This window comes from Zalophus californianus, chromosome 3 (genome assembly GCF_009762305.2).
Source record: "Zalophus californianus isolate mZalCal1 chromosome 3, mZalCal1.pri.v2, whole genome shotgun sequence".
Classification (NCBI taxonomy): domain Eukaryota; kingdom Metazoa; phylum Chordata; class Mammalia; order Carnivora; family Otariidae; genus Zalophus; species Zalophus californianus.
In genome coordinates, this window is record NC_045597.1 from 31,561,892 (window position 1) to 31,575,377 (window position 13,486).

A 13,486-nucleotide genomic window follows, 5' to 3' on the forward strand; every position below is an offset into this window, starting at 1 on the left:
ATTTTCATCCTAACCTAAAATTTCTATCTTCCAATCATGGTAACTAACATTTATTACATCCTTACAATGTGCCAGAAACTAATGTTAAATACCTTCTCAGTAGAGTGTCACTTAATCATCATAAAAATCCATGGAGCAACTACTATTAATTAGATGATAGCATATTATTTTAGCTACCTATTTTCTTCTGAGCACTGCAAATTCCCCTGGATAAATATCCCCCTAAAAAAAGTTAATTTTCCCATTTGGATCTTATAAATGAAAATCTGATACAACTATGGTCAGCCCTAGCACTGGACTCTCCTCAAACAATCCTTAAGCATTCAAAAGCTGCAACATAGACTCCAAGATATAAAGGACTAGAAATGTGTCTGAAACAAAAGATTCTAATTTAAACCCCTTAGCACATTTCACGTAACAGCATTTACTGCTCTCTAGGAAATAGAAGCAATATGGCAGAATCATGGGGAAACTGGAGTATGGGCATTAGAGATATAATAACCCAGGGCAGGATATTAGGATAGAGAAACTGAGTAACTTCCACACATAATAATAGTCCTAAAGCACTCTCTATTACAGGTTGAGTTTCTACGGTAGAAAGAGTTAAGTTAGATCAAGTGCCTTAGAAAGGAAGCAAATGGGTAGGTCATTGAATTACTTAAAATTAAGAAATAAATACCTAGACTCACTCACTCCTTGGCGGGGGCATATAAAGCCAGCAAATAAATAACCCAGCACAATCTAGAGTGAAGCAAAGGTAATAGGAGCTGCCATATTTGTTGGAATAGGGGAAGAAGGAAGAGGAGAAGTGGAAGGAAAGGAACACAGGGAGGTGGGGAAAGCGGTAGTGTGAGGAACAACAGTCATCTCATCCAGATGTGGTTTCCTTACCTTAGTCAGAGCTTGTCCTAAAAGATTCTCAAAGGCTTTCAAATTAAGATAGGGTCCATGATAGTATGGGTTACTTTGTGCTTTTCTTCCCAACCAGTACAGTGTTATCAAAACCTTGAAAAATTCCACGAGAACAACATCAGTCTATTTAGTAACTAACTGCAAGTCCAAATGCAGGTGAGCACTCTAGACAGAAGATAACATATCTATCTAGGTTGAAAAGTGGAGTTTCTTCTACATTATATGAAGGAGAAGGGTCATTAAAAATGTTAATTATTCTCAGATTTCTGTCTCTGAGCACATTCTCAGACCAAAAGCTCAGATCCCAACAGGTATTTGTATACTCTGCTGGTACATATAAAGGAAAACATTGATGAAGAAAGCAAATTAAACTTTTAAAGCAATCAATTTTTCTAACAAACTTACAGACTGAACCCTTAAAATTAGTAATTCTCAGCTTCCTTAATAGGGTTCTCTTGTATTTTTCTTTCAAATAAAGCTGTCCCACTTTTAGAAATTCTTCTAACGTGCAGAATGTTAGGCATGTAAGTCTGCATTGAGCAATTACCCAGCGTTCTTAAACATTCAGTGTTTTTCTTTAAAGTCTGATCTGGTGGTTTGACGTACTCCTCTAAAGGACTTGAAGCACGTTCATTTGTCTTTCCCACCTTACTCACGTATAAGAAGGCACCCACCCCACAGATTTCACCTCCCCCTTAAACCCTGACATCAGAGAATATATGGTTTAACCTTATTTAAACATACTTTGAGCCCCTGAATGGCTGGCTACTGACAATAATTCCATTAGAAAAAGGATTCACAGTATATCAGATATTTTTAGATCCCACTGCCTTATTACAGAACATGTAAGTAAAAACCCATTAATAATGTTCCCTTAAATATAGCTTACATTTTTCACTCTCCTATCAGTCTCTTCTTGCCTGTAAAGAAAAAAGAAAATGCCTATTAAGTAATATCTATGAGCCTTAAATTATTAAGTAGAAAAATCTCATTTTTATTCTAACATTCTATGAATATTAATATTACCTGGACATTCAAAAACCTCAGACTGCATATTATCCATCAGAATTTTTCCATATTCAATGATTTCATGAAATAGAATGGTCCATTTTCTATAAAAAGCAAGTCTCTTTTTCTCATTTTTTTATTACAGTCTGATTTTTTTTAATGCATTATTTGCATTTTTTGTATTTTCATTTTAAACAGTGTTTAAACCCACTCAAAAGTGGGGCAGGCCAGTGTGCCTCATGGCACAAAAATCAGGAAAAAACAAAAACCTTAAAGAACAGGGGGGAAGTTTTGCATGGAGTTTTCTTTTCCATCATCCATGGGTTTTTCACCCAAGTTCCTCCGAGCAAAATGCTCAGAGGTCAAGGTCCTGCAGATATTAAGAACTACAGTTTTAAAAATGGCCATGAATCTCTGCCTGAAGAGATTTCACTCTGTCACAAGAATCATGAGTTTTCCCCCCTCACCTGTGAAAGGGCATGATATTTATGGGAGAAGGTAAAAGGAGGCTGATGTCACCACAGTATTGAAGAAGCAACATCAGTTATTTAACAAGGGGTCACCCGAAACTAATGTGCTTCCCGTCACCAGACGCACTGAAGCAAGATCGTTGCTAATTCAGAGACTGGAGAAACCAGAACCAGGTGACCTCTAAGGTGGCTTTCTAGCCTAAAAGTCTGTAAGTGGTATATTTTCCAGATAAAATGTATATACATATATGTCATGTGTATATAGGAGAGACATAAAATACACATCTAACATATAAGACCTGTATACAGAAAAGAAAAAGGGGAGAGAATGAAGACACAAACATTTAACTTAACTTTCAAAGAATCAGTGAGACAGCTAATGGCCATTCCTTTCTATAAAACAAGCATGAAGGGAAATGGACCTTAGAACAACATGTACGTCCTACCTACGCCAAAAGAGGACAAAAATAAAATCCACAAGTTCTCACACTACTGTGGAAATGTAAATTGGTGCAACGACTTTAACTTTTAATCCATTTGGTAATAATTATAAAAGCTGAGTATATGTGTATTCTAGAACCCAGGAATTCCAATCCCAGGTATATACTCAATAGAAATGCTTACGTATATTCACCAAAAGTCATATATGAGAAGGTTTATGGAAGCACCTTTCATAATAGAATAATCTGGCAGCTGCATATATGTCTTTAACAACAGAATGGATAAATTACGGAATACCCACAATGAAATATTATATGGCCACAAGAATGAGCAATCCGCAACTGCATGTAACCATATGACTCAGTCTAGCAATGAGAAGCCAAAGCAGTCAGACACAAGCAGTACAGATTGTCATTTTCATTCATAGGAAGTACAAAAACAAAGATATGATGCTAAAAGAGTGGTTACCCTTGTGGGGAAGGATGGTGGAAAGATTAGAAAAAGGAGGGGGACACTAATATTTCTCTTTATTTTGAACTGTAAGCTGGCTACCCAAGTGTGTTCTGTCTCTGAAGTCTTTGAATTGTACACTTATAATGCATATCATTTATATATGTATAGTACACTTCAAAAAAGTAAATTAAAAGAATAAACTGTACAGCCTAAGTGCTCAAATCATAGCTTATCTCCTAAGTAAAATCACCTTATAAAAATCAAGATTTAATTTTGGAAGTAGTTAATGGAGGGTGATTACTAAAAACTGACCATAAAAAATAACACATAGGGTTGTAAAATAGATAGCTTCTTTTTAGAAGAATGATCAACACACACACCACAGAAATTAAATTAGCCAAAGCACAAAAGAACCATTAATACTCAATGCCAAGGACAGATTGCTGAAAATTGCCATTCCACTGAAAGTGGGATGATTTGAGTGGAATGCTATCATAAGTACACTGAGGGCAAAAGAACAACAGAGTGCTCTTGAACCCCTGACCTCCTTTCCACATCCGTCCATAAAGGTTTCTATTCCAACACACTCCTTTGCCATTTACTATTTATTACGATAAAGCAATCACTATAAATACAAGGTATGGTCTATTCTGTAATAAACACAATAAGCAGTAACTTTGGCACTGTAACCTTTTACACACTGTACATTCCCTTCTAAGTATGAGCATTTATGATGTGTTCTTGAACACAGTGATACGTAGGCCAGCCAAATTAGTATCCTATCACTGAAATGCAGTGCCAGGAATTCAAGTAGTCAATGATTTGCTAGAGTCAACAGAGGCCAATCTCCGACACGTAACAAATACATCTCACTGGATGGAAGTCAGTAACCACGTGGCTTCTTTGCCTTCTGTGGCCACTGGGCCCAACCCAAAGCCTTTTAAATAGAACAGGCTTGAGGGGAAGCTCATGCTAACACCGACTTTCCATGAGCCAACCAAGTTACTGCCCAACACAACAGAACCAAAAACAAGGAAGCCCAATCTACAGAGTTGGCTAATTCCTCCATAAACATTTCAAGAGTGAACAAGCTAGGGCACCTGGGTGGCTCAGTCGGTTAAGCAACTGCCTTCGGCTCAGGTCATGATCCTGGAGTCCCCGGATCGAGTCCCGCATCAGGCTCCCTGCTCGGCGGGGAGTCTGCTTCTCCCTCTGACCCTCTTCCCTCTCGTGCTTTCTCTCTCTCATTCTCTCTCTCTCTCAAATAAATAAATAAAATCTTTAAAAAAAAAAAGTGAACAAGCTATAAGGCCATGTTTAAGAGCATGGGCTTCAGGTCAGATCTAGATCCTGCTAACTATGTTCATCCGAGCAGTTTCACTCTCACAAACTTCCGTTTCCTTCTGATGAAACTGGGGACAATGCTCCCCAGTTTAGTAGATTAGGAGAAAATGTCCACAGGCACTTAGCAGAATCCCTAACCTCATGGTAAGTACTCATCAAGAAGCAGTCATCACTAGACTAGAAGCGATGTGAGGGTAGGGCCCACTTATTCACCACGCTGCACACAAATGCTTCCTTGTGAAGCCATGCTGGACCCAAATATTTAAAATTGCAACCAGCCTGTCTGACACTCCCTATCTCTCATCTCTGCTTTATTTTTGTACTTCTAACCATCTACTTCACGTATTCATTATGACTCTCCTCCACCAGAATCCAAAAGGATTTTTGTGTTTTTGTTTATTGCCATATCCCAGGTGTCTTAGGACAGGTCTACCACCTGGCAGCCACATAATATTTTAGTAACAATGCCTAGCACAGTGCATGGTACACAGATGCTCTCAAATATTGACTGAATATATTTATTTAGCGTGCAGAAATGTAAGTTAGCAAGAGAAAGCCTAAAATGATAAAAGCTCAGGAGATTCCTAATAAATATTCAAGATCTCAAACAACAGTTAAATTGCACTAGCTTGCTTAAAACATATCCAATTGACTCAAATTGTGTTGATACCCATAATGGGGCTTCTTTCTTAAAATACTATCTTTAAAATTGCAACAAAAGGGAATTCTTTACAATTGTACATCAATAAGTCAAAAAAAGGCAGAGGTTCAAAAACAAAAAGACCAACTTCAGAGTGCTAAGTACAAAGATGAAGTGCTAGTCTCTGCAATGAAAAGCTTCCCAGCAGAGCTCGGAAAGACAAAAGCCAAAGAATCTAAACCTTCCTTGAAACCCAAATTTACCATAAAAAGGGATAGAGATGAAACATTAATAGTTTCAAAGAATTATTCCATTGTCTATGTTGCCAGCCTTTCCATACATTAATTTTTGAACATTGCATTTAATATTCAAAAAATCACAAGTATAACGCAGATATAATCTTCCACTGTTAATGAAATAGCTCCGGTAATTTCTTCGCAACCTGACAAAGGGCCAGAAAACATATGCCAATCACAGACCTCAGAACCTTCTGCCGGAGGTCAGGAAGAAAAGAGGCACAACCTCTCAAGTGAGCCCATCAGCGAACACATCCATCTGTAACTACCTTATCCTAATAGCTTCTGGTATATTTCTAACCAGGAAGCTCTAGGTCTGATTCCTCCTTTCTTTATCTGAAGCTATTTTAAAATACTAGTGTGTATCATCAATCAAGAGGACCACCTTTAAGCAAAGGGAAGTAAAATCCACATGGATGTTCTAGCTCTCTTCCAGAGATCCCCATGCCAGGTTCTTCCATGAAGAGCCAACTTCGCTAAGGGGGCAGGCTCTGGGGTCCCACCTCTGGCGGCAAATTCTGGCTCCGCTTTGACTAGCCCTGAGAACTCGGTCATGTATGGAAGTCTCATAGTCCCACCTAGGAACAACGTACCAGTCTTGCTGGGCTTAAATGAGAATTTAAGAAGCGCTTAACTGAAGCAGATCTGTCAAGGAGACACTTCAAAACTATCCTCCAATTATCCATCCCAACCAAACAGCGTGGGGGAAGAGAAATGGCCAGAGGACAGTCCAGTTTCACCACACATAACGTGTTTCCCTGGAAGAGACATTTCTGTGAAGCACAATCCAAGACACTCTCATGCTATGTTTTCTTTGCCCTCTTGCCACAGAAAGCTTTGAACAAGAAAATATTTCTAGAATAAGGTCAAAGAGCAAGGCAAACTGCTGTGGTATTACTATCACTGGCCAAACAGCTATATTGGCATCAAGCCAGCCCTCCTGATCCGTCCTTTTTCTAACAGAAACTGCCTTGGCCAACCCTCAAATTGTCCAAATGCTCAAAATCACAGAAAAAAAAAAAACCCAAAAAACAAAAAGTTCCTACATGGCCAAAATCTATCTCCCTGATATCTGATAACATAGTTTGGGAACAAAGGATGAAATTATAATTTTATTATAGCTTGGGGCAGCCAGCTGTGTTCTAGGACTTCATCAAAAGTATTTCCAAATACCTTCTATTTATCCGAAGAGCTAACCCCGGCCCACATGCATGGGCCCGCCCACCACAGCCTTGCCCATCATCTCTTCCGGTAGACTGCAGAGCACTGGAGCATGCCTGACTCACGGTTGTATCTCTGGAGTCAGCCACAGGCCTGAATTCAATGCGTTTATGTAGAAGTTACTTAAAGCCACTCACAAAGCCAGTCCAGCAGATGAAGGACCAAGAGACGGAGAGGATTTTTCACCAAATCAGGTAAAATTTCATAGTTTTAAACACCTATTCTCTCTGTTCCTGCCCCATATCTCGATACACCTTTTCTTCAAGGTACCAACTCCCTCATTTGCAACAGTGAAAGGTCCAATCTCCTCATGCTCTGCCACAATATCATAGTCCCCAAAGAACTGAACATTCCATGCTCCAAAATCATCTTTCCTCCCCCAAATCCCAGCCCCCATCCTCTCCAAGCCTTCACCAATTGGTAAAGATAAAATAGAGTTGTCTCACTGAATCATCAAGGAAACATGATTAAAAATTCATGCTGGAACGTCTTACAGAGTGGCATTATTTTTCCCTCAGGTACCGGCGGTGGGGTGGGGGGAGACTTCCCCGCATCCTAATAGGAAAGATGAGAAGTGTGGTCTCACCTGCCACTCCAAGTTTCGCTGGCTAATAAGGAATCTGGAATTCTCTATGGCGCTCAAGTATAGCTTCCTACCCCACCCATCTCTTCCCTGCCACACATACTCATCCTTCTTTTGGCCCCTAATCCTACAGCCCTATAGTCCTCCTTTCTTGGCCCAGAATAAGCTTCCACCTTTGTTCCTCAGAACAACTGCAACTCACTGGGTGATTTTGTCCCCAGGCATCCACATCCACTTCCTGAGGCAACTTGCCAGAATGAGTAAGACGGGGATTCCTGCTAGGGACCCAACCCTTCTAGAGTTAGTCTGGCCCTGCCCTGCCTGGCACCAGCTGATCTGGATGTTGCCTCTTCGGAAACCAGGCTGATGTTACAGAAACTGGACTCACAAGATACTTGGTTGCTCTCCAAGCCACTAAGTAATCTCTGCCCTCCAGTTGTTGCCTATGAAGTCTGGCCACCTGTTCACAACTTTAAAAATATTTCAAGAAATGAGGCCCTGAGTCATGGTTTCATAAGGGGTCACAAGTAGAAGTGTGCGGACAGCAACCGCTTTCAATCTGTCAGACATGGGGGGGGCACATTTGTGGCAGTGGGAGACAGCGGACACAATTCACAGCAGATGTCCTTCTCAGGACAGCAGTGGCATCATTTTTATATACGCAACAAGACAGTCGCCTCTACTGTCACGGGAGCAAGGAGGGAACTCTGAGCAACCCTAAAGAGTACTAAGTGAAATTTTCAGAAACATAACAAACAAATTCTAACACTACTGTTTGAGGAAATGGCTTGTTTTTATTCCAAATGCAGGAGTCAAAGAAGCAATTTAGGAATAGATCAAATAATGCTCCTTTTTTCTATTAACAGCAGCTTGATTTTTCTATTAATGGAAGCTCATGCACTGCATTATTTAATATAGAGCAAATACCAGCACCCTTCTCTAATGACTGCGTCAAGCAGGAGGAAAACACCTGTGAGTAACAAGTTCAAGATGAATTCTTAGAATACCGCACTTATTCTTTTCTTCTCTCCAAGTAAGCTGCATTTAAAAAAAATGAAATTCTTCCTTTCCCCCCACCTTCATCCCTAAAAATGAAACTGCATTCCAGTGGACAATCTTCCAGCAATGTTAGACACATGTGACTCACAGATTTTCATCTCCCATAGTTGCAAAATGCAGTTCCACCTGAATGTAGAAACTGTAAAAATGACTCTTGGGAAAACAGCATGAAACCTGGAGGTAATTAGCACAAAGAGATAAACCCGTGATTTCTGAACTTACCTATGTGAGAAAAAACTCTTGGAAATTCAACAGTCTTTGCCCTAGCAATGTAAAATGCTTTTTCCAAACATGACAATCAAGTAAGTACTTCTTGTTAAAAATAATTTATTAAATTTCACACCCTCCCACACGCTACTAAGAAAGGAATAAAACCGCATGCATCCGAAGACACTGACATCACTTCAAAAATGACACTGAGGCTGAAAGGTGGGCTTTCTCTCTAACTCTCAAAACCACAGATTCTTTGTAATTCTCTTCTATTTTATGGAATGTTTGCTATCACATACGGCTGATTTCACACTGGAGCCTCACACATGTATATTCCCTGTTAGACTGCAACCTAAAAACAGGCAATTCTCAATGTGGGACTGAGTACCCATCATGACCAGACAAAGTAGAAATGGGAAATAATTGGTAATTAGGCACAGAAGTAAGGTGTTCAAGCTAGGAATCTAGCTTGGAGATATAATCTGGGGAACTGTCAGCATAGAGATGAAATGTAAGGTCATAATGCTAAAATAATATCACCTAGAAAATAAGGGTAGATGAGAAGAGGTCTAGGGCCTGAGTTCTGGAAAACCCAACACACAAGGGTTAAGAAGTAGAGGAGAAACCAGCAAAGTAGACAGAGGCCCACCCCGTGTGATGGGGAGAGGGGCATGCCAGGAGTAAGGGAAGAAGGGAGAGGGGACAAAAGGGTCAAAAAATGCTGTTGAGAGAAGAGCTGAGGAATTGCTGGGAAAAGAAGGAATTTTCAACAAAAATCTTGTCAAAACCACTGACGTCCTAAAGATACAATTTAGGAGAATACTGAACTACATATCTCAGGTGTCCTTCTAGATGCTCAAACCCATGCTCAACATCAATGTGAAAATCAACTATAAGCATAAATCTTCCAGTATCATGATACTGGAACGTGCTAGGTGAGGCACTTTCAAAGTCAGTGTCTCTCAAACTGTGTACCATTATACAGGAGAAGATGGGCAAATTTTAACAGGATTTAAGGTGGAAAATTTTTTTGTGAAGTGTTGTCTATTTTCTTCTCAAGTATACACAAAAGCAAATTAAAGTTCTGAGATGTCCTGCAACAATAGATCCATTTTACTTAAAGTTTGAAATTTTTTTTCATATTTTTTGGCACAATTGTTATTAAATCTTAAGAGACACTGGTATTATGAAGTATTTTGCAACTGTGTTCTGCTTTAGGCTCACTTTATGCTTAATTATATAATGTATATTAAAATAATTGCCTTTATCAAGCACTTTATATTAATCATTGTATTGATTATTATACATTATCTCCTTTAATCCCCAGAAGCATCTAATGATTACTAAGTAGGAAATTGGGACTCCAAAAGCTTAAAATTTCCCAGTCATAAAACTATTAAGACTTGATGTGATCCATACTTTCCATAAACTAAAATCCATAGACTAAGACCGTGTTTGGGTATTAGTGCATTCACACTTTCCACCATCATATATTTTTAAAATAATTTACTTCTTTCTTAATTATGAAAAAATAATTGTCTCTATATTATCCTGAAATAGGTCTCTCAATATTCTCTCAAAGTGTTGGCTCAAAACCTATCTATGGCAATAACTATATCCTGTGTAAATCTGTCTCCCAGAGACAATGTCAGAAGCTCCCTATTACCATCTTTTCAGCAAAAGTTTAGCTATGTGTTCCACTATCTTGAACATATAACACATTATGGGATTCCACACATGGAAAACCACCAGAGCACTTGATAGAAGACTTCTAAGTAAATGAAATATATCACGATAATTCTCGGAGTGAGAGAACTGCAAATTATAGATTTCCTGTACTTCACCTCTGCTAAGCCTTTATGAGTATAGTTTCTGTAAAACAAGTACTCATCAACTATAAATAAGTAAGATTATAAATTAAGCACAAATAAGACGAAATGGGAAAAATCTTTTGGTTTCCTGAAGGCACATTTTCTTATATTAAAGAAAAAAGCTATATCTTTATATATTTGTGATATATAAATATATATAATACCTTTAAATTTGTGAAAATTTATACACACACACACACATATATATGCTTATTTTAGAGAGAAAGAGAGAGCAAGTGGGGGGAGGGGCAGAGGGAGAGAGGGACAGAGAGAGAGAAGGAAGCAGACTCCCCAATGAGCATGGATCCCAACTCAGTGGACTCAATCTCACCACCCTGCGATCATGACCTGAGGCACCCCAATTGAGATATATTTAAAGTGCCTAGCATGTAAAAATGTATTTCTTTTCTGATACACATGAACATTCCTGGTAGCAAAGCATAAGAGCACATACATTATTAGTAAGCTATCATACTGCTAATTCCTCAGCTGTAATTTACACTAAATGTGCTATGTGTGCATTTGGTACAATTCCATGTTGTCAAAACATACTAAACTATTTATTCATCCTACACATTCAAAAGTCCCCATATTGCTTAGAAGTAAATTATTCTCCCTTGCCTCTAACTAATACTTGTTTCAAAATTTTAATTTCCACTATGGGAAAAATTAGTACTGTTTCCCCTTCAAAAAAAAATCCCTAGCCCAATTTTACCATTTTAGTCCTAAATTTTGCCTGTTTTAGATAAGCCTCTCTTTATCTAATGTTTACTGGAGCAATTCCAAGATAGAAAAAAAAAAAAAAACCTTAATTTTTCCACAATTTTATTTAATCCAAAGGTTCATGGAGGCAATATAAATTTAGAGTAGGAGGGTTTCTAACCTTGGCAGCATTAACATTTTGAACTGGATAGTTCCTCATTATGGGGGAATGATACTGTGCATTGTAGGGTGTCAAACAGCATTCCTGGCCTTATCCACCAGCAGCACTCCACTCAGACTTGCCATGACAATCAAAAATGTCTCCAGATATTGCCAAATGTCCCCTGGGGGGCAAAAGCGCCCATGGTTGAGTGAGAACCACTGTCTTAGAGGATCTAAGAATTTAACTAACTCCTCTTAATCAAATAAAGCACACTCAAGGTTCCCATGGGCTGAAAATTAGTGGAAAACATCATTTAATTACTGCAATCTAGAAAAAGATATCAAATATGTGAGCAAAGGAAACAGCCAAGCAATGACTAAACACCTGAGAAGTTCATGAAAAACTTACTATTAGATCCAAGGGCAAGACCTAACTCAGTGCCTGCATCGTAACGGACACTCAGCAAATACATACCAAATGCTCAAAGAATTACAACTTAGTATAAGCTAGGAGTCAGAGTTCTCATTACCCTGGAAAAATGCATTCAAGCTTGCTTATCCTTCACATTTCAAGTGGTAAGAAATAATGCATCAGGGGGCGCCTGGGTGGCTCAGTTGTTAAGTGTCTGCCTTTGGCTCAGGTCATGATCCCAGGGTCCTGGGATTGAGCCCCACACGTTGGACTCCCTGCTTGGCAGGAAGCCTGTTTCTCCCTCTCCCACTCTCCCTGCTTGTGTTCCCTCTCTTGCTATGTCTCTCTGTCAAATAAATAAATAAAATCTTAAAAAAAAAAAAAGAAAGAATGCATCAGATCTTCATTTTTCTCTATCACAGTCATATTAAAATGTGTCCTATAAAGTCTGACCAACTTACATGGCCCTCCAATTAAACCTTATTTAAGCTATTATCTAATAATATATGAGGTCCTGTTTTTCATGCAATCCAGAATGGCCAGGTACAGTCTTTAAAATACATCTGTAGGGGTGCCTGGGTGGCTCAGTCATTAAGCATCTGCCTTCGGCTCAGGTCATGGTCCCAGGGTCCTGGGATCGAGCCCCGCATGGGGCTCCCTGCTCAGTGGGAAGCCTGCTTCTCCCTCTCCCACTCCCTCTGCTTGTGCTCACTCTCTCGCTGTCTCTCTCTCTCTGTCAAATAAATAAAATCTTAAAAAAAAATAAAATAAAATACATCTGTATATAAAATATATTGTATATTGATATTTCATAACGTACTATTACAGATTTTCCTAACTTAAACACAAATATTCCATCTCTATTTCTTTATTTTCTGTTCACAATATTGAAAATTTGAGTACTATCACAGACTGAATAACAAACATCCCCTTCTCCCAAAATGTCCACATCCGAATCCCTGAAATCTGCAAACATTACCTTACATGGCAAAAAGGATTTTGCAGGTGATTAAGTTAAGGATTTTGAGAGGAGGAGATATCCTGGATTATCGAGTTGGGCCCTAAAGGTAATCCCAAGTGTCCTGATGAGAGAGAAGAAGAGGAAGGCTTGACTACTAGAGGAGAAGGGGATGGGACCACAGAGGCAGAGACTGGAGTGTGCAGCCAGCGGCCAAGGAATGCCTTCTGCCTCTAAAAGTCAAAGAGGCAAAGAACAGATTCTCCCTCTAGAGCCTCAAGAAAGAACCTGAACTGCTGACACCTTGATTTGAGTCCCTGAAGACTCATTTTAGACATGTGACCTCCAGAACCATGAAAAAAATATACTTGTGTTGCTTTAAGTCACTAAACAGTGGCCACAGGACACTAACACATGTCCTACATCAGCATTGCTCTACGCATTTCATAGGCAGCTTAGATTTCCCTTCAATATAGCTCTATAGTCAGTGCTATCCCCATTTTCCAGATAAGGGACCAAAGCTTATTGAGATTAAGTGACTTTCTAGAAGTTTTCCTATATAGCTATAATTCAAGCCCAAATCTATCTCCCCTAAAAGCCAACTCAAAGCAATAGGAGAATCATTTGGCTAAAAAAAAAAAAAAAGGGCACCTATTCCTATTGTCCATTTTAACCTTCATCCACAGCAACCATGGCCGACAGTGCTACCTGCACATAATTTGTGTCAACAAAACTCCATTCACA

The 13,486-nt window shown here is 39.1% G+C and overlaps 1 protein-coding gene across 14 annotated transcripts in view; it reads right to left on the reverse strand.

The window, feature by feature from the left end:
• LMO7 (LIM domain 7) overlaps positions 1-13,486 on the reverse strand; it is a 126,608-nt gene that overhangs the window by 57,416 nt on the left and 55,706 nt on the right. For 13 of the 14 annotated variants that reach the window (XM_027589228.2, XM_027589222.2, XM_027589230.2 and 10 more), the window contains 2 exons: positions 1,802-1,832; positions 892-1,005 (listed from right to left, as the gene is read on the reverse strand). Coding sequence is in view for 1 of the 14 variants with exons in the window: in XM_027589230.2 (XP_027445031.2) it covers positions 892-1,005; positions 1,802-1,832 (145 nt within the window). In the remaining 13 variants the exon portion in view is untranslated. The remainder of the gene's footprint in view (positions 1-891; positions 1,006-1,801; positions 1,833-13,486) is intronic. The other variant, XM_027589227.2, reaches the window with a different exon arrangement.